This window comes from Vicugna pacos, chromosome 2, assembly GCF_048564905.1.
Source record: "Vicugna pacos chromosome 2, VicPac4, whole genome shotgun sequence".
Classification (NCBI taxonomy): domain Eukaryota; kingdom Metazoa; phylum Chordata; class Mammalia; order Artiodactyla; family Camelidae; genus Vicugna; species Vicugna pacos.
In genome coordinates, this window is record NC_132988.1 from 4,794,761 (window position 1) to 4,817,213 (window position 22,453).

Sequence of the window (22,453 nt, forward strand, 5' to 3'; positions counted from 1 at the left end):
GAAGTAACCACAAGAAGACAGGTAGGAAGGGCAGAGTCACAATACAGTCAAGACCTACACCCCCAAGTGGGCAACCCACAAACAGGAGAATAATTATAACTGCAGATTCTCCCAAAAGAGTGAGGGTCTGAGCCCCACATTGGGCTCCATGTCAGGGGTCCTGTACCAGGAAGACAAGCTCCAAGAACATTTGGCTTTGAAGGCCATCAGGGCTTACTTTCAGGAGTTCCAGAGGGCTGTGCGAAATAGACACTCCACTCTTAAGGGGCACACACAAAATCTCACATGCACCGAGACCCAGGGCAGAAGCAGTAATTTGAAAGGAGCCTGGGTCAGACCCACCTGCTCATCTTGGAGAGTCTCCAGGAGAGGAGGAGGCAACTGAAGCTCACCCTGAGGACACAGATGCTGGTGGCAGCGGTTTTGAGGAGCTTGTTCTACCATGTGGACACTGATGCTGGGAAGTGCCATTGTGGAGTCTTCCTTCTGTTTATCAGCATCAGGACCCAGACCTACCCCTGCCCATCACCCTGTAGGCTCCAGGACTAGGACGTCTCAGGCCAAGCAACTAACTGTATGGAGACACAGCCTCACCCAGCAGAGTCTGCCTTCAGACTTCCTGCACCCACAGCCACCCTGGACACGACCCTGGCCCCACACACCAGTAGGCAGGCACTAGACCCAGGATCCCACGCAGCCCACACAGGGGGAGCCCCTAGAGCACACAGCTCTGGTGACCACTTCTCCAGGGTCGGGAAACATAACTAACCTACCAGGTACATGGAAATAAAAACAGAAAATGAGGCAAAACGAGGTGACAGAGGAACATGTTCCAAATGAAGGAACAAGATAAAACTCCAGAAGAACTAAGTGAAATGGAGACAGGCAATCTACCTGAGAAAGAGATCAGGATACTGACTGTAAAGACGATCAAAGAACTCAGGAGGAGAATGGATGCACAGAGCAAGAATTAGAAGTTTTTAAAAAATTAGAAAATATAAAGAACAACCAAACAGAGCTGAAGACTACAATAACTGAAATGAAAAACACACTAGAAGAAATCAACAATAGACTAAATGATACAGAGGAATGGACCAGTGAACTGGAAGACAGGGTAAAGGAAATCACCCAAGCTGAACAGTAGAAAGAAAAAAGAATGAAAAGAAATGAGGACATTTTAAGAAACCTCTGGGACAACATCAAGTGCACTAACATTTGCATTACAGGGGTCCCAGAAGGAGAGGTGGAGAACATATTTGAAGACATAATAGCTGAAAACATCCCTAACCTGGTTAGGGGGAAACAAGACATCTAGGTCCAGGAAGCACAGAGAGTCCCAAACAGGATCAACCCAAAGAGTCACACTGTAATTAAAATGAGAAAACTAAAGATAAGGAGAGAATATTAAAAGCACCAAGGGAAAAGTAAAAGTAACATTCACGGGAACTCCCATGAGACTATCAGCTGATTTTTCAACAGAAACTCTACAGGCCAGAAGGGAGTGGCACAGTATATATTGAAAGTGATCAAAGGGAAAAACCTACAACCAAGACTATTGTACCCGGCAAAGCTTTCATCCACGTTTGAAGGAGAGCTCAAAAGTTTCACAGACAAGCAAAATCCAAAAGAGTTCAGTACCATCAAGCCAGCTTTACAACAAATGTTAAAGGAAATTCTCTAAGCAAAAAAGAAAAGGCCACAACCCAACTAGAAACGTGAAAATCACTAAAGGAAAAACCTGGTAAATGCAAATATACAGTAAAGGTAGTAAATCAACCTCATACAAAGCTAGTGGGAAGAGTGAAATATTAAAGTAGTAAAATTATTTATATGCACAATTAGCGGTTAAGGGATACACAAAACAAACAGATGTACAATGTGATGTCAAAAACAATTGTTGTTGGGGGAGGACAGTGAAAAATGCAGGAGTGTTAAAATGCTTTTGAAATCAACAGATCAGCAACTTAAGGCAAAGGAAACAAAAGCAAAAGTACACAAATGAGGCCTAATTAAACTTAAAAGCCTTTGCACAGCAAAGGAAACCATAAACAAAATGAAAACATAACCTACTGAATGGGAGAAAATATTTGCAAATGATATGACCAACAAGGGGTTAATATATAGAATATATAAAGAGTACTTACAACTCAATATCACAAAAACAAAGAACATGATTAAAAAAGTGGGCAGAAACCTGAATAGACATTTTTCCAAAGAAGACATACAGATGGCCAACAGGCACATGAAAAGATGCTCAACATCACTCATCATCAGGGAAATGCAAATCAAAATTACAATGAGGTACACCTCACATCTGTCAGAATAGCTGTCATCAGAAAGGACACAAATTAAAAGTGTTGGTGAGGCTGTGGAGAAAGGGAACCCTCATACACTGCTGGTGGGAATGTAAATTGGTACAGCCACTGTGGAAAACAGTATGGAAGTTCCTCAAAAAATTATAAACAGAACCACCATGTGACCCATAAATTCCACTCCCAGGTGTATATCTGAAGAAAATGAAAACACTAATTCAAAAACATACATGTACCCCACTGTTCATAGCGTCATTATTTACAATAGCCAAGACATAAAAGCAAACCGAGTGCCCATCAACAGATCAAAGGATAAAGATGTTTTAAATACACACACACACACACATACACACACACACACACACACACACACACACACAATGAAATACTACTCAGTGATAAAAGGGATAAAATGCCATTTGCAACAATACGGGTGGACCTAGAATATATTATGCCAGTGAAGTCAGTCAGACAGAGAAAGACAAATACTGTATGTTGTCACTTACATGTGGAATCTAAAACATAAAACAAACTAGTAAATATAACAAAACAGAAAGAGACTCACAGATATAGAGGCCAAACTAGAGATTACTAGTGGGAAGACGGAAGAGGGGAGGATGAGACAGGGGCAGGGGAGGAAGAGATACAAATTTCTATGTATTAAATAAATGAGCTGCATCACAGGGAATATAGCCAATATTTTATAATAATTATAAATGAAGTATAATCCATAAATATTTTGAATCACTATGTTGTACACCTGAAACTAATACAATATTGTGGATCAACTATATCTCAATACAATTAATTAATTTAAATAAATAAAATGAAAATAACTCTCAAAATCTGTTAGAAAAATTTTTAAATGGTATTAGGAATACAAGAGTGACACCATGAAGCAAAGTGTTTCCTGAGAGCTGGTGTTAAAGTAAATAAAGTTTACAGTTATTCATACTGTTTTTAAAAGTAAAGAAAAAACTTTAAGAACCAAAATTCTCATTTATTTCAGGTCACTTCAGTGGAACTTAATAAGAAAGCTTCCTCGTGATGGCTTCAAGAAGTACCATGATCTTCAGCAACTGTAAGAAAAATTTTAATTCTTGGTATTAACTTGGCTGACTTTTGCAGGGGACATACCTGTTTCTTCCCACTTCTGCAAGAATCAACTGTTTAAGTCCAATCCCTCTTTGGGGATTATTTCACTGTTAGCTGGAGACTACGAGGTAACATTTTTTTTTCCTGAGCAATTCTAAAAGCCATCTGAGAAAAATCTCAGATACCTACCCCCAAAGAACCTGGAGGACGTGGGCAGTGAATCCTCCCACCACACTCCCCGCTGGTGAAGATACTCAGGAGGTGTCACTCGCTGCCCCTCCGTGCATCTTAGAGAAAGATGTAACGGCTTTTCACCAGATCTGCCATCGAGATTAGATAGTGAAGAGCTTTCCTATGTTTGCAAATTCAAGCTCTACCTGAGAGAGCAAGTCCTTGTGGGTTGAAACCTCCAAGCATGTTGTTTTGGGGACTTAATTCCATTTTCACTTCTGCCTTGTTGGCTGAGTTTTATTTCACCCTTGAGTAGTTATCTGACATGCAGCTTCCCTTCAGTTTAAGATTATCTATGTACTTGCAGAATCCATAATAGACCAGGTGACAGCTACCTGCTCTTTAGGTCAACTTTGTGGCTAAATCATACTGTCATGTGCTTAAACGGTTGGGTTGAAATGCCTGAACCACACTATCTAGAAAATGTCTCAAAACTTCTGGTTTCATTTGCACGTCTATATTGGTTTTAGTTTTGTAAAAAAACGAAAACAAAAAACCACCAGAGCACTCTGGTACGTGGATACAATCTACCTGTACATTTTTCCTTAGGATAACAGAAACAGAGTAGAATCAGAAGAAATACTTACCCACTTTGATAAAATGTTCTCAAAGCTCAGATGAGCTGCAGAAAAGTGTTTCATATTGGAAAATTAAATTCCAATAAAATGACTTTTCAGAACATTTTTGTAGACATTGATGGACTAACAGGGAAGAGCTTTTCAAAATCAGGCCTGATACAAAAATTTCAAGATACTTCCTCTTTCTGTTTTCTGATTTTGGAAGTAAGAGGACTTTTCTGAGCTGCAGCTCCACCTTATGTCCACATCCTTTAAAAGGGGTTAGGACTTCAACTCTAAACATCAGAATTCAGTCATTTAGCATTTTTCACACAACAAACACTGAACTAATTCTTGAACAACCAATTTGTTCCAAGTAATAGATCAAAATAGCTTAATTACAAAAAAAAAATTCTAATAGGTTATTAGAGATGTAGTTTGTCTCAAACTCCAGGCAATATAGTCTATTGTTCAGTAGATCATTACCATAGTTAGAAATAAATGAATGAACACAACGACTCAGGTATAAACTCATGTATAAATGAATGCCATGAAAGTTTTACTGTGCTTTAGTGAGAAAGCTGCATTATCTCCTTCACGATTGGACCCTCAGCATGTTAGGTGTATGACAGACTTAATAATAATATTTTACAATTAAAGTGAGGTTTTCTTGCATGTTGGAGAAATAGGGACTCTCCTTTAGTCGCAGTTTCTGATTAAGAGACTTCTTTCATAGGGGCTTATCCTTTATTACTCCTAAAATCTGTGAAAAATTATACAAAAACTCAGAAAACCCTAAAGGACAATGGTGACCTGCATCAGAAGAGGAAATCAGGCTCGAAGCCCCTCCTTGTCCTGTTCACAACCTGCGGCTGGTGTGCACAGGTGTGCGATGCTTAAATGGGTGCGTGTGATGCAGTGGCTGGTGTCTGGGTTCTGTTTCCTCTGACCTGCTGTGAACTCCAGGCCCAACACCCAGCGTGACCTCGGGGAACTATGTGAACCCGCATCATTCTGGCTTGGCCTTCCAAGCTAATTTATATGCTTCCAGTCTGGATTCTTTTTATTTCTGTTTTTCTCTTTCGTCATTTATCTTCCTGATGAGTTTCCTCAAACACTGTTTGGAGTTAAGACTTGGGTATCACATTAATAGAATTCAAGTCCACTTGGCCAATCTGTGATTAGCATGGAATATGGTTTAGAGTCCTAATGATCTCACATACTTGTAGTTTTACTAGCACTGTGTCGAGCACTGTCAAGTTTGTAGAATTACAGCAGGAAATGTTAAAAAGTTAAAGAAAAACAAAGCCTCTAGGCCTCTTTGATTAGTGAATGCCTTAATATGCACTAAACTAAAGTTTCACTCGTAGAAAATTCAAACATTAAATTTTAGCTCTCATATGTTTACCTTTATAACAGGAACTTCTACATAAAGACGAGCCTAATCATACACTAACTTAATAGCAAAACAAAGTGACATGCAGTTTCGCTACATTATTTTGTTATGGCTACCCTTTTTCATTTTTAAAAAGTTTTAATTGTGGCAAAAAACATGCGACTTGAAACATACAGTCTTAACCATTTTTAAATGTACATTCACGGGCGTTAAGGACACCCACAGTTTTGTACTCCCATCACCACCGTCCACCCACAGGACTCTTCATTTGGCAAAACTGAAACTCGGTTTCATTATGTTTTCCTTTTAATCATCATTTTCACAGGTGTCTGCAAAACAATAAGATTAGATCCATATCCATCCATGCTTTCAGAGGACTGTCCAGTCTCACCAAGCTGTAAGTACCGGTGCCAATAATTCCCCCGCTCCCTGAGGTGTTCAAGGGGAAGTGTTGAGCCGGGTCTCCGGATGTGCAAGGGAAGGGGGGGAGTGGCCCTAATAGGAGGCACTATCCCTGCCACCCCCAGGCAAAGTCACCCTGATGCGGGAAGAGGAGATTCCTAGCAGGAGGAATTTTGCAGGACGTCAGCACCAAGATCTGTCAGGGTGGAGAAAAGAGTGAAACTGGTGTGGTCCATGTATCAGCGGAAGTGGAATTTGAAGGAATACTTGCATAGGAATTGTAGGTGGAGAGGAAAGAAGTTGAAGTCAGAAGTTGAACAGAGACATGGCTCTAATAAGACGCACCCAGTGCTTATGATGTGCACGGCCTCAAATGTTCAACAGCCCAATAAATTAGGTACTCGTATTATTTCCATTTTAGACTTGGGGAAACTGAGGCTCTCAGAAGCTGCTGACTGTTTAAGGCCACATGATTAACAAGTGGCAAAGCTGGGAACCAGTGTGTCTGACAGCAGACTCAGAGCAGCGAGTTGCTGCACTAGAGAAGTTGAGATAGAAATAAACTCACAAGAGGAGGTCAGCGTCAGCCCCATAGAACAGAGAGTTGGCTCGCTCTGCAGAAGAGTGAAAGGCGAAGTTGGGTGAGTGAGGTGGGGAAAGAGTCTCCAGGAAGACATTCAGTGTCCTTTTCTCCAGAGCATCTCCCTGCCTGCCCCGGCACGTCTCCCATCTCTCCTCACAGACTCTCTGTTTTCTTTTTAAGATTTTTTAAAAACCCACTTTATTTAGGTACAATTCACATACCATACAATTTACCCATTTATAGTGCAAACTTCAGTGGTTTTCCTATATTCACAAATATGTGCACCTATCACTGTGGTTTTATAAACTACTGATTTTAGAAGCTCTTCATCACCTCAAAAAGAAACCCTCATACTCTTCAGCTCTTACCCCGCTGGCCACCATCCATTACCCTAGGCCTAAGAAGCCACTAGTCTACTTTCTCTATATATAGATTTGCCCATTCTAGACGTTCATATGAGTGAAATCATACAGAATGTGGTCTTTCGTGACTATCTTCTCTCACTCCTCACAGCCTCTTTGTGGTGAAGCTGCACTAAGTCCCCTGGTAAACCTCTTACCTCATTTTGCTCCCCTTTGCACTTCTTGCCTTTGCATAAGCCACTTCCTCTGTGCAGAATCACTCCAACCATGCTTGGCTTTGTGAGTGACATGTTTCCATCCAAGACTCTTCTCAACTGAGCCTCCTTTAGTTAAGACTTCCTGTCTCCTCACCCCTCCAAGCTCTGCACCCCCAACCCCCAGCAGAGCCTGGTGTCTCCTCTGCTACATACGATCTCTTTTCCCTCTGTGATCACCTGCTCCCACGCTGTCTTCTTCTAGACCCAAAGTCCCGTGAAGAAAGGGATCTGATACCTAGCACAGTGCTGTACAGTAGGTGCTCAAAAACAGCTTGCTGAACTCAGCCATAAAAAAGAATAAAATAATGCCATTTGCATCAACATGGATGGACCTGGAGATTGTCCATCTAAGTGAAGTAACTCAGACAGAGAAAGAAAAATACCATATGACATCACTTATATGCAGAATCTAAAAAAAAAATGACACAAAAGAACTTATTATGAAACAGAAAGACAGACATAGAAAACAAACTTACAGTTACCAGGGGTGAAGGGGGGTGGGAAGGGATAAACCGGGAGTAAAGGATTTGCAGATACTAACTAGTATATATAAAATAGATGAATAACAAATTTCTATTGCATGGCACAAGGAACTATATTCAATACCTATAATGAAAAAGAATATGAAAAGGAATATATGTATGTGTACGTATGACTAAAACATGATGCTGGTCACCAGAAATTGATGCAACATTGTAAATTGACTATACTTTGATTAAAAAAATAATTTGATGAATAAATGAATAGACAGAGTGATTGACTGATGGGTGGTTGGTTGATCACTGGGAATTTAAAAACTAGACACAGAAAGGTAAGTGCTAAAGAACTTTTAGAGACCAAAGGCAGGAAAATGACTGATGAGAACAGCATGTGAAAAACTTGAAGATGGGTGACTATTGTTCTTTTCCTTGTACTATTAGGAAGGTAACAGATTTACTGGAGTCATTTCTCTTTTTTCAGGTATCTCAGTCATAACAGGATAACCTTCTTGAAGCCAGGTGTTTTTGAAGATCTCCATAGACTAGAATGGCTGTATGTTTATTTTTGGTGGCATTTCATAGTATTAGTTTTTATGTTCGAAAAAATATATAAATGAATCAATTTTTTCTTCTGGGCCGGCAGGATAATCGAAGATAATGCCCTCAATCGAATTTCCCCACTAACGTTTTATGGACTAAATTCTCTTATTCTCCTGTAAGTATTAAGAATGTAAGCAAATATTTCACTTGAAGGAAAAGACATGAATGAAAATTACTGCTTTAAAACGAATGTGTGTGTGTGTGTGTGTGTGTGTGTGTGTGTATATAACTGGGACATTGTGCTATATTCCAGAAATTAACACATTGTAACTGACTGTACTTCAATTTAAAAAAAAAGAAAATTACTGCTTTAAGTTTAATGGCATTAAATTTGGAATTAAAGCCCTACAAAGGCCTTTCAGCTAAAAACCATCTCTAATCATATTCTATGAGGCTATTTTGTGGTTCTAACCATTTTATAAGATCTTCTGTCTTCCAGAATGTCAGTTCATCAAAAGTGAACACAGCCTCACTGACATATTATACTGGAATATTCTTAAGCACACCAGTACTAGCCTGCCTATATTAATTTTGGTAAAGAAAAACCGCCATCATTCAAAGTCGCCTCCTTTCTGACGGCCCACTCACTGGATGGAGGGCACAGCCTCTTTCCAGCTGCTGACCTACTGTTTTCTCCGCATGACAGCTACTTTGTCTGATTGTACTACTAACATGCACTGAAATCTGACAAGGCTTCTAGGAAAAGATTAAAGTGAGAAGACAACTAACTTAGTGGATTTTCACGGTTTTGTAAGAATTGTGATAAAACCGTGTTTGACGTAAGTTGAGAAAAGAAATGGGAAATGGGACTCTCCTCAGTTTCTCTTCTTTTTCAGAGCGTTGATGAATAACGTCCTTACCCGCCTGCCCAACAAGCCCCTTTGCCAGCACATGCCGAGACTGCACTGGCTGTAAGTTGCGGTCTCTCTCCCTACAGGAGGCAACTGACTGTTCTGGGTTTGCCTAGTTTACTTTGGATGTTAGGGTTTTTTTCCAAAGGATGGCTGTTAATATTGTGTCACATTTCCTCAAATTTTCTTAGCATGATTTTTTTTATTAAGCATCCGTATTATCTAAACTAATGCCTCTAAACTCTCACCAAAGTAAAACATCTCAAAAAGAACCCAAAAACACTTTGGAGGCAGGGATTTCTGAAGCCCATCACAACAGAATATATTCCACAGAATTTTTCCCATAGTAGCTTTGCTTGTGGTGATTAGCACCATTCTACCTATGCAGAACTCAATTACCCAGTAAATGTGTCTATTTAAAACACAGATAACATGAAGAAATAAATTCCAAAATAACAATTCAGTAAACTGCATATCTGGTATCCTATGAAAATTCCCTCTGTCTCTCATTTCGTAGGAAATTCCCAAAAGTTTGTTTGTTTGAGTTCTAAGCTCACAGCACATTATAAGTGCCAAATTAATAGTAGGAGGGGAAAGTTAGAGATGTTGACTTTAGTGAGAAGTAGTAATTATCAATCTGATAGTAAAGCAGGAGCAAGAAGTGCTATAAAAAGCAAAAACAGTCATTCAAAACACACTAGTTTGGAACCATATAGGGAACAGAAACAGCCCCCAAATCATTACAAAGTCCAGAGGGCATCTTGTATGACAGTACAGTACCCTCACTGATGACAAACCAAGTCATCAAGGAAAGGGCAAATTAGGTTCAATGTAGCCTTTGTAGTGATGAAATTTGGATTCAAAAGAATTCATTAACAGTTATTACAAAGCGGGGAGGGTATAGCTCAGTGGTAGAGTGAGTGCCTAGCATGCATGAGGTCCTGAGTTCAATCCCCAGTACCTCCATTAAAAATAAATAGACTTACTTACCTCCTCCTCAAAATAAACAATCATTAACAGTTATTACATGCTCAGTAATCCAAACTTAGTAATGAAGTAAAATTGATCAATATTTGCATAAGTAAATTAGCAAGTAAAAATTCATGCACTGAGACCAGAAGCAAATGTGGCAGGTATTACGCATGTACGATAATAAATCTTTCCTTTGCTTTTAAAAAGGCAGTCATATGTACATTTCAGATTAAAATAAAAATGATTAGGATTTATTACTAAAGAGGTGGACTTTTAAAAATTTCATTACTAAAATTATAATCTTTAAATTTTAGCTCTCCAAAACAAATCATTCCACATGTATTCCTGATAGTGAACATTATTCCAATTTTAATGCTTGTAATAATTATTTTTTGCTTTATAAGTATTCATTTTAAAAAATTAATTACAATAGTTCTACCTTGCACATGAATTTTGTTTAGTAAAGTATCAACTAGAAAATCTGATAGATGTGTTGGCAAACATTTTTTTAACTATGATTAAGTGGAAAGATGTAAGTGAAATAAAAAGACATATGGCAGCCCAGGATAATATACTTGCAAGATATATGACAGACAACAGATTAAAACCTTTTATATAAATTTCATATATTTATATATATTTTTACATGTGCTTAAAACTTTTTATTGTTCTTTCAAAGCAATAAATAAAACTATAAACACAACAATAAAAGTTGTGAAATTCAAAAAGGAAGAAATATAAGTAATAAATAAGCAGATGGGAAAATAGCGAAAGGTGAGCTAAAGATCAAGAGAATAAAGTAAATTTAATTTTAGGATGAGACTAAGCAAGTTTATATATAGGCAGAAGGAGCTGATATAAAGAATTTGAAAATACAGAAAACAAGGATACATTATGGAGCAAGGTCCTGGAAACCATGGAAATGATGGACAAATAAAATGTGATACACACGCGGGCTCAGTGAAGATGAGTGAACTCCTCGCTTCAATCAACATGGCTCAACGTCAAGACCATAATATAAAATATAATATAAAGAAAAAGTCACAGAAGAGTATGTATTGTATATTACAATCCCACATTCCAACATTACTGCTAAAGGTATAGAAAGTCACAAGACATTACTGCTCCCTCTACCAATGAGAAAGAACTTTGTAATCTACACAATCAGGATTTTCTCGAGCCTGTCAGAGAGCTACAGTCGTAAGGCAAGCAAGTGAACTGAATCCTAAGGAGTGACAAGGAGAGACGGGACATACACGTTTCATCTTTGGCAGAGCACAGGGTGAAGAGTTGACTGTCATGGAGCAGGTACAAAGAAACTAGCTAAAATTTCATTAAACCTGTGAAGGTTAAGTGTGGGCTCATGTAAAATTTTGGAATAACTGGGAACCCACACTCAAGGGGAGCCAGCTACTCCCACTTCTCCTCTGGTCTCCCCCAGCTCACAAGAGAAGATGGGAACAGGTAAGGAAACCAGAGAGAGTCCTCCTTGGTGGACAGGGGCACAAACCCACCTTCTTCCCTAGACTCTTTCCTCTTATGAATAAAAGCTTTATGACACTAGAAGAGCGATAGAAAGTCCTGCAGCCAGGGACCAGGCAGAGATCTACTGCTTCCAAAGGAGCATCAGAAGGGAAAGCTGTCTGCTCCAGTGGTAGGGGCAGATAAACCTCTCCAGCCCAGCACTCTGTCCTGTTACAAAGCAGTGGGTGATGCTCACTTCGGTTGGGGCACCTGGGGTATGGGGGACAGCATCGCTGAGAAAGCCCCATCCCTAAAAGAGCAAGAAAAACATTCCACTGTCAAATTATTGTGCAATCAACAGAACCAGACCCAGAGATAGCTCAGATGTTACAACTATCAAACAAGGAAATTAAAATTAAAATACTAATGATTTATCAGTTAAACAATTTAGTGGAAAAGGTGGTCAATATAGATGAACACATGGGAAATGTCTGCAAAAAGAGGGAAGCTGTTAAAGTGAATCAGAGAATTACTTCAACAGGTTTAGCAGCAGACTGAACACAACTGAGGAAAGAATCAATGACCTTGAAGATAGGCCGACAGAAAGCTCTCATTTGAATTAAAAGGACAGAACAGAGAATCCCGAAGTTGTGGGATAACATAAGATTGTCTAAAAATGTGTAAAAGGAGTCACAGAAAAAAGAAAGAGAGAGAGAGGGAAATCAGGACAGATGATGTTACCAAACCAAATTTGGGTCCACTCGCCTGATGCACAGTAAAGCCAATGCACTGACACCAGGTTGTGGTGAAGGAAAGTACAGTGTTTATTGCAGGTGCCAAACAAGGAGAATGGGCAGAGCATACTCAAAAGACACAAACTCCCTGATGGCTTTCAGGGAAGGGTTTTCAAGGCAAGGTGAGGGAGGTGGTTACAGAGTGTGTGACCAGCTTGTGAACATTCTTCTGATTCATTGGTGGTAAGGTAACCGGGTGGTATTTTGGGAATCTTATTCATCAGCCTTCTGGTTCCCATCAGTCTGGGGTCTACGTGTTAGTGGTCAGCACAAAGTTAACTTCTCCCACCTGGTGGGGGTTTCAGTATCTGAAAATGACTAAGGATGCAGCTCAGGATATCATCTCTAGCCCCCGAGGAGGAATTAAAGGCCCTTGACTTTGTCTTATGGCTAAACTATTATTATTTTGACTGTTTTTCTTTGTTTCTGCATTTTCTCATTTTCCTGATTAAATCTTCTCTTTGGAACTTGGGGAAGGCCTAGGAGGCTAAAGCTTTCCTACAAACAAGAGGCAGGTCAGGGGACACAGGGGGCTTGTCTCACAGGGTCCTGCTCAGTTTCAAAGAAGTACCTGGAGAGAGAATGACCAAGAATTTTCTAAAATTAATAGAATACAATAAACCAAAAATCTAAGAACCTCAGAAAAAAACAAGCAGAAGTAGAAAAGAAAAAAAAAATGACAAATCAGTCAAACTGGTGAAAAACAAAGATAAAGAAAAAACCTTGGGGCAACCAGAAAAAATGGAGATACTACATGCTGTAAAATGAAGATAAGAAATGCAACACTAATTTTTTTTAAGCTGGAGGGACTGTGTTAATATTAGAAAAAAATAGACTTCTGAACAAAGACTATCACCAGCGATAAAGAGAGATAACATGTAAGATAAAGGGGTCAATTCGGCAAGAGGACATAATAATCTTAGATGGGTGAGCAGTCTCAAAATGGATAAAGTGGAAACCACAGAACCATAAAAATAGAATAGCTAGGAGTCAAGACATGTCATTTAAAACTAACAGATCTACCAATATGTGGATATTTGATATTCTTAAGGTGAACACTAATAAATAGCATGTAATTGATCAAAATCCTGTGGTGGGAGAGAGAGAGAAGAACAGAAAGGAAGACAATATATACTAATTTCATCATTTCTTTTAATAGGAAATTAATGAGTACTAGTGTTATTCTCTTAAGAAGGAGAAGATACAGTCTATTGGGTAGTTATCAAGATAACCAATAAAATATTCAGCCTTTTTAAATATTGGAAGAAGTAAAAATTTTAAGCCATTTGTTGAAAGATTTTTAACCTATAAATGTAGCAACCAATATCTATATAATATATAGGTTATATAATACATATAAACATAGCAACCTATAAATATAATAATATTTTTAAATAGCAGGTTACGGTCAGATATATTAGTCATATCAATAAATACAAGTGGACTAAATTCATCTACTAAAGAAAAAAAAGGACTTTCAAATTGGCTTATAAAGTAAAACCTAACTCAGGACTATTAACCAAAACATTGCAACTATGAGTGATTAAGAGGGATTAAAAACAAAACGCTGCTCAAAAGTATGCCATGTAGATGCAAACAAACAAATAAAACACAGGCATCATATATTTTGGGCCAAGTAGGCAGAATTCTGGCCAATTTGGATTAAACAGTACAAAGAAGGACATTTAAACGCTATAGTGTGCAGTTTCCAATATGAGATATTACATTAGAAGTATATGTGCCCCAAAGAGATTCAGACAGCAACCAAAACAAAAAGAAAAATAGACACACAGTGGTAAGAGATAGTAATCCACCTCTTCCAGTCCATGAAAGATAAGTGAAACCAAAAGAGGATATGGAGAACTAAATACATAATTAACAAGCTAACATTGATCCACACCAAACTGCGATGTCCCTTCCCAACAACAGAACCGGTTTACTTGGGGAAATGAGCCCAGCTAAAATACTGCATTCCCAGCCTCCCTGCATGGAGAGGAGCCTCGTGACTGAGCCCTAACTAATGAGGGGGAAGAAGTATGTGTGGAACTTCCAGGAAATCTCCTTGAAAAAAAACAGGCAGACCCTCCCCCTCTTTCCTCATCCAGAAAAAAAATGGATGCGATGGCTTGAGTTTTAGCATCATTTTGGACCATGAAGACAAGGACATGTGAACAGTGAATATGAAAGATTTTAGGTTTCTAACAACTTTGTAAAATTCCCAGACTTGCCTTGAATTACCTAACCCTAGTTTTTTTTAATTGAAAAAAAAAAAAAGCTCTTGTGTAGCTATGCTGTTTTAGTTGGGTCTCTGTTGTATGCACCTGAACCTAAAAATCCCAATAAATATAAACCTGATAGTGACGAATGCCCAAAGACATTCACCAAAATTGATCATATATTTTAAGATACATACGTTCACAAACCAAACTTATGACACGCAGGATTAGCCTAAAGCAGGAGGTGGCTCATAACTTCCTCTGAGACTAGGAGACCAGACGCACATACAGGTAAGTTACAGATGTCGGGCAGAAGGGCAAAGGCTTTCCCATCCTTCATCACCTCAATTTTCTCTATGAGGTAGGAACCAGAGATGTCTAAAGAAGGCAGGTGAGGAAGCAGACATAGGGGAGGTTTGCATGTTTAGAGCGCCACCAGGGGATAAGAGAGGAAGTGGAGAGGGAACAGGTGAGATTATTGGTGTTTTTGTTTTTTGTTATCGTTTTTCAGATACAAGCACATTTTTCATTTTCAGCCAGTTCTGCCTTGTATAAAGGGGAAAATAAAATGGTTAGGTTCAGAGGCTCATCCAGTTGGAAGAGTGGGCCAGACACGAAGTAAGCAAAACAGGCTCTCAGGTCCCAGATTGCTGGGAGCTCTGGAACAAGCAGCGGATTCGTACGCCTCGGGTAACCCTGTGCGGCAAGCCAGACCCCTGCGTCTCAGGGACAAAACCTCTAATTTTAGGAAGAAAGCCGAAGCAAATTCACAAAGGCGAAAATAAACTCAGCATTAAATTTTGACAGTTTAATCAAAAGTCCCTAATTTATGCCTCAAGCTGTGCTTCTTAGTGATTTTTACCAATTAGTGAATTAAGAGCAACTGAAATATTTTTGCTACCTTAACAGGAAAAAAAAAAAAAGGTTTCACAAGTAGTTAACAAGAAAAGAATATCAGTGCACCTAAAGCTATTTTGTGAGGCTTAGGCGAGCGTCACCACCTGGTGGCAGGTTCGTGGCAACAACAAAATTGGGGAAAGAAAGTCTCTTGTCATTGACAACATACCATTTATAGGAGACCAAAATGCCTTGGCCAAACCTAACAACCAAAAAAAGTAGTACTGTAGGTGTCCAACTTAATAGAGTAATAGATGTTTTTCTTTCGAAGGATGATCTAGAGTCAAGGTGTAACATTTTAATACAATATTCCGTACGGTACAGAAATCCTGTCTACAAAACGTCTGAGTTACGATAAATGCCCCTGCTAAGTCACTCTAGCGGTGGGAAGCTCACTCTCCGGACCCCATTGACTGTGAGCGTAAATTTGAAATGTTTTGGGTCCTTTAACCAGTTAATCTAATTTTGCAATCTGATGCAACAGAGAAAAACCCATCCCTGACTTAAAATATAGCTCTCTGGCTTGCTCCTCTCTGTTATAAACATGCCTATTTCATTGACATCCCATTGACTTGATCTCTAGAACCCTTACATCCGGACAGACTTTGATTTGTCAGCATCTATTTTTACTGCAGTGCCAAAACAGAACTGACTATCCCAGATGTAGCCTGGCCAGCAGAATACAGGCACTTCTGTTAATGCTCCTCAAGTTTCCCTTACAGATTTGAGCAGTCGTGTCACCCTTCAGCTCCCGTACTTTAGTCACAGTTGTTCCTGAATGGCTCTCTGCTGGATGGTGACCAGTAGGCTCAGTGTGGGGGCAGACTGAGTAGACTGAAGACCAGCATCTACTTCTGAAAGTGTATCCCTAAGCCCAGCTAACCCTGTTCTACAAACTTCCACTGTGAACGAACGATACCATAAAAGATGGGCAATAGAGGAACACGTTTGTGGTAACCATGCAGAAGAGACGATCACACATAAACTTTCTGGCAGATTTTGCTGCTCAGACCAGACTCCTGTTGGTGACCTGCGATCACACAGCAAGGGGCCTGGAGGAGGGTCTGCACGCACGCCCTGAAGTGGGAGTGCAGCACCAAGGACAGCGTCTGCCCTGGCTGGGGCGGCCATGTACTAAAGCAACTGGAGGGGTTCTCAGTGGTCCAGGGCTATTGAGAATATTTCTCTACGGAGCGTTTGGGCAAAGGAGGTGGAGGTTAAATATCGTCTGGGCAGTAGCATCCTCTGTAGCAAAGAGATTCACATCACTTAGCAAAACGCCATTGGTTAACTCTGGACAGATGTTTCATACAGATCACCACCAGATGTCTGTTTACAAAGCTGGTATTTACCATAACAAATGTTTTCAATGTGATTTTTTAAAACCTTTTTACATTAACACAGAACAAAAGAGGCATTATATTATACAATTTCAGGTGTTATGTAAGTGGCCACCATGTGAGAATCTATAGGAAATAAACAGTATGTGAAAAAAAGATATTTTAGCAGAAATCAAATAATTCTTAAACAATTTATTTGTCTATGATTAAAACTTAGCTTTCTCATTTTTGGTTTTTCTATTTCAGGGACTTTGAAGGCAACCATATCCATAATTTAAGAAATTTGACTTTTATTTCCTGCAGTAACTTAACTGTTTTGTAAGTAATGTTTTGTCCTTTGGAAGCAATGTTATATCTCTTTACAAACAAAATGAATCATTTGTGTGAGTATAATCTAGCATAAACATGCAAAGTAATTACAGCAAATGTTCCCTCTCAGCTTGAAGTTTTTTGAAACTGAAGCACAATGGCAAAATTATTGAAGTTCAAACCAGGCATAACCACAGAGTCACAACATATAGGAATCAATCATCACAATGACACTGTATCATACGAGACCTGTTTTCCTCAAACTTAAGTAATTCCCAACTTAATGGAACGAATTTCTCATAAGCCACCTAGAATCTATCCTTGGATCTCAGTTTGAGAAATACTAAGTTAAAGTCCTAAACTATAAGAATTATTACTGCAAAGATTAGGGAGAAGTTAATTGTAATTTTGAAAAATTGCGGAGTATTCACATCCCTGAGGATGTAACTGTGGACACCAGGATAAACCTTAGGATGTCACCAAGTCTAATTTCTCCTTATGCCTCTCTGGCTGATGTTAAATTCACGTTGCCTCTTCCTGAAAGTGAAGGATGCTGGGGCTTCCTTCAGTTTAAAAATACAACTGCTCCTTTGCAGTTTATTCTTCCAGAAGAGTATTTTTCAAACTGTGGGTCGAAATTCACAAGTGGATGATAAAAACAATATACTATGTCTTGAGCCACATTTTTTAAATGAAATTGCATTGAATAAAAATCTCAGAGTGCAACTGAGATAATTAAATGTATTGTTTCATGACTCTGGGGTTGTGTGGGTGTATGTTATGTCTCAATGTAAAATGCATTTTTCTAACTGTAGGTTACCATGGGAAAAGTTTGAAAATCGTACTAGAATGCACAGAACCCCTGTGTGTAGGCAATGCAATACAACAATAATGTTTCTCCAATTACTCCCCCTCCTCGCCCATTCCAACGGGCTCAAAACCACTGAAATGCTTGAACTTTTCTGCGGTGAGTTAAGCAGTCTTCAGATGCAGGCTTCTCTCCCTTAGTCATGCAAAATGGTTCATAGTAATTACCCAAAGAAAACCGAATTGCACTTACAGGGCATAGACCGAACAGATATTTAGAAACCGCAGCACTTCTTTTCTGTTGCACTTGTATTTGTTTTCAAGGAAACCTGTGTATGAAGCAGTCATTTGTGAGTTTCCTCTTGGCAGGTGCCTGAGCTTGTCTGGTCCAGGGAGACTGGGAGAAAATGGTGATGGCTTGGAGTGCTGGGAGGAAATAAATACTTCAGGATGGGACGAGGCCAACTTCCAGGCATGTCCCACGATGTTGCAAAAACTGGAAATCCTTTCAAAGTTTTTCTGAGTTAGTCCTTTATGCTGGCTCATAAAATGGGATCAGTGCAGCAATGAACTGTCAGGAGGTACAGTCTGACTTGACATCCCAAAGGAGAGGTCTTCTGAGCTGGTCCAGCTTAGACTTCCTCCGGCATCTCCACCCTGAATCACATCAACCGCCAAACGAGCATGCGTGCTACTGTTGAGGCGGCGGAGCATTTTGTTAGAGAGGTGTGCCCCGCAGAGGGCAGGGGCGACCGAGACAGCTCCCCGTGCTCTTCGCTGTGTGACAGTCTGGATTTGCGAGAGCCAAGTTCTTCCCTATTTCCTCTGCCGAGTTCTTCCCTGCTTCACTTAAAGATTCCAAAAATATTTTGTTTTTATCATAACTAAAAGATCTGGGAAATTTAAGATTAAAATTAGACTGGGTAATTTATCATGCTACTACTTCAAAGGATCTTGATGTGAAAATGCGCCATATATAATTATCTTTGCTTTTGCAGGCTGCTAATCTCCTCTCCAATGACCCATTTATCTGTTACCCCCAGAAGCTACAACAGATTTTTCTTTTTACTTTCAGGGTAATGACGAAGAACAAAATTAATTACCTAAATGAAAACACGCTTGCACCTCTCCAGAAACTACATGAATTGTAAGTTCGATTACACATATTGATAAGAATTTTCTTTCTATTATTTCAGTTCATACCTGTTATACATTTTTTATACATTTAAGCAATATTTACTTTTTCTTTTCCTAGCATTATGTATATACACCTTGAGCCACAAAGGAATTCTGATAGCTTAAAAATATGTGTAAAAGAAAAATATAAAATAAATATTTTAGTAAAGTAAGGTAAAGGAAACATAGCTGTGGAGAAAGAATAAAGTCATGGAAAATTCATAAATGAAATACATCCTACACCACTCTGACCCACTGCTAGAGAGGGACAGCAGAGTTATCTCTAAGTTGCCTAGCAAGTTATGATTCAGAGACCAGCAGGTAAAAAGACAACACTTTGCTAATTCTGAATCCAAAGGATAATCTTGCGAGGAAATGAGACCCTGCCATGGATAACATTCCAACCTGTAATAGTGGAAAAGAGAGATGAGTTAAGACAGCTATCTATAATGTCCCTTTTTTAAGATCAATGACACAATTCCAAAGGACATTAAAACAACTCTCTGATACACCAAAGCCTTGTGGTCCAAGTTCACAGCAGCTGATTGTCCAAATAAAGTATATGCAGGACAATGGATGGAGTGCAAATCCCTCACACAATTTTTATTTTTTAGTATTAATTTCTTCAATTTGATTTTTGCTAAAGTTTGGGTTAGCAACTAGTTTGATTTTGTGTTTTCTGAAAAGAGGATGGAGTGTGGACAGAGCTACATGTTTACAATATGAAAACAAAACATTAACAGCAAAGACATTTATAATATTGATTATATTAGCTAGTTATTTTTAGTTTTGAAAAACTTAGTCTAAAACTATGCTGCCCTTCAAAGTTGAATAATCCAGTTTCTGATTTATAAGCACTCCAAGCTATGTAACAAATAGGTCTCATCTCCTACCTCCCCCTGTGGCAACTAACAGGACTTGGAGACGGAGAGGACAAGTGCGCAGGCTTTCTTTTAGTATCTCTTGATCACACTGGAGAACTCCAGCCTGTTGAAAGATTATCTCGTTTAGAAGAATCCAAGGCATTTCTCATGAGAGTTGTCACTGTCAAAGCTACCACAAGAGCTGCTACCGTCAAATCTTGTCACAACTAGGCTGCAAGGTCACACTGTGATAGGCAGCCTGATCCCTATACATACAGGAGGTGACACGTGACATACCCACCCCAGAAGGGTATGAGACCCTGTGTATGTCAGCTGTGGGAGAAGCTGGCACCTGAAATAATCCACTTCCATCTGAAGATCATAACAAACCCAAGCAAAAGAAAACATTAAGGCTCCAAACCACATTTCTACTTTAACAGGGAAGGAAGGAAGAAAGGAAGAGGGGAGGGGAGAGAGGGAGGGAGAAAGGAAGGAGAGGAAAAAGAGAAAGGAAGAAGGCACAACATGTATATTAATGGAATTAGAAAATTGTATCTATTAGAACCAGATCAGATACCATCAAGTATTGTCTCTGAGTAATAATATGGGATAAAACATTTTTATCTTTTACCATTTCACTCCCTTTTTTAAAAGTTTTGACTTCTATTAATTAATATAACTCACTAATAGCATTGTTTGAAAGTTGTATTCTCATTTTCTAATAATTTACAGAACTATGGATAAAGTCTTAAGAAAATAATATGACATGTTTGCAATTATTTCCCTAGGGATTTAGGAAGTAATAAGATTGAAAATCTTTCACCACATGTGTTTAAGGATCTGAAGGAGCTCTCACAATTGTAAGACTGATATATTAATTTTGTACCTTTATTTTTAAATATATTTTATTTTTAAAGTGTGATAAAACGTACAGGGCATATGTATATTTATTTACCATTTTAACCATTTTTAATTGTACAGTTGAGTGGCATTAAATTCACTCACATTGTTGTGCAAACATCACCACCATCCATCTCTAGAATTTTCATCTTTCAAAAATGAAACCCCATATCTATTAAACAGTAACTCCCCATCAACACCCCCTTGCACACACCAGCACCCATCACTCTGGTTTGTCTCTATGAAGCTGACATCTCTCAGCACCTCATATAGGTGGAATCACACAATATTTATTCTTTTGTGACTGGCTTATTTCACTTAGCATAATGTCTTCAAGTTTCATCCATGTTTTAGCGTGTGTTAAAAATTCTGAATATTATTATTCTGAATAATAGTACATTGAGTGTCTATATCACATTGTATTTATCCATTCATCCATTGATGGACATTTGGGTTGCTTCCACCTTTCAGCTGTTGTGAGTAATGCTGCTATGAACATGGGGGTGCAAACATCTGTTCAAGAACTTGTTTTCAATTCTTTTGGGTTTATAGCCTCAGAAGTAGAATTACTAGATCATATGGTAATTCTGTTTTTAATTTTTTGAGGAAATACCATAATACTCTTTTCCATAGTAGCTACACTACTTTATATTCCCACTGTCAGTGCACAAGGATTCCAGTTTCTCCATGTTTTCAACAACACTTGTTTATTTTTTAATACTAGCCAATCTAATTGATGTGAAATGGTACTTCATTGTGATTTTGATTTGCATTTCTCTAATGATTAATGATATTGAGCATCTTTTCATGTCCTTGTTGGCCATTTGTGTATTTTCTTTGCAGAATGTCTGTTCAAGTCTTTGCCCATTTTTAAATTGGGTTGTTTGATTTTTTGTTGTTAAGTTGTAGGAGTGTATATATTTTATATACTAAATCATTTTCAGGTATACGATTTACAAATACATTCTCCCATTAAGTAGGCTGCCTTTTCACTCTGTTAATAGTGTTTCCTGATGCACAAAAGTTTTTGACTTAGATGTAGTCCAATTTTTGTATTTTTTTCTTTTGTTACCTATACTTTTGGTATCATATGCAAGAAATCACTGCCTAATTCAATGTCATGAAACTTTTCTCTTATGATTTCTTCTAAGAGTTTTACAGTTTAGCTTTTATATTTAGGCCTTTGATCCATTTTGAGTAAGTTTTGTACATGGTGTAAGCACATTGTTTTTGGGTTTTTTTTTTTGCATGTAGATGTCTATTGGGTTTTCCCAGCATCATTTTTTGAAAAGATCGACCTGTCTCCATTGAACTTTCTTGGCATGTTGTTAAAAATTATCTGTACAAATTATATAAACAAATTATAAATTATATATACAAAAGTTTGTTCCTGGGCTCTACATTCTGTTCCATTTTTCTTTATAACTGTCTTTATGCCAGTACCACACTGTTTTCATTACTGCAGCTTTGTAGTAAGTTTTGAATCAGGAAGTGAGATCTCTAACTATGTTCTTCTTTTTCAAGATTATTTTAGCTATCAGGTTCCCTTGAGATGCCATAGGAATTTTAGGATGTATTTTTCTATTTATG

The 22,453-nt window shown here is 38.5% G+C and overlaps 1 protein-coding gene across 1 annotated transcript in view; it reads left to right on the plus strand.

Annotated features, from left to right (window-relative positions):
* RXFP1 (relaxin family peptide receptor 1) overlaps window positions 1–22,453 on the plus strand; it is a 93,220-nt gene that overhangs the window by 53,682 nt on the left and 17,085 nt on the right. The window contains exons 5-12 of the mRNA XM_072974902.1: window positions 3,322–3,393; window positions 5,917–5,988; window positions 8,156–8,227; window positions 8,318–8,389; window positions 9,111–9,185; window positions 17,055–17,126; window positions 19,000–19,071; window positions 20,752–20,823. Coding sequence (XP_072831003.1) covers window positions 3,322–3,393; window positions 5,917–5,988; window positions 8,156–8,227; window positions 8,318–8,389; window positions 9,111–9,185; window positions 17,055–17,126; window positions 19,000–19,071; window positions 20,752–20,823 — 579 coding nt within the window. The remainder of the gene's footprint in view (window positions 1–3,321; window positions 3,394–5,916; window positions 5,989–8,155; window positions 8,228–8,317; window positions 8,390–9,110; window positions 9,186–17,054; window positions 17,127–18,999; window positions 19,072–20,751; window positions 20,824–22,453) is intronic.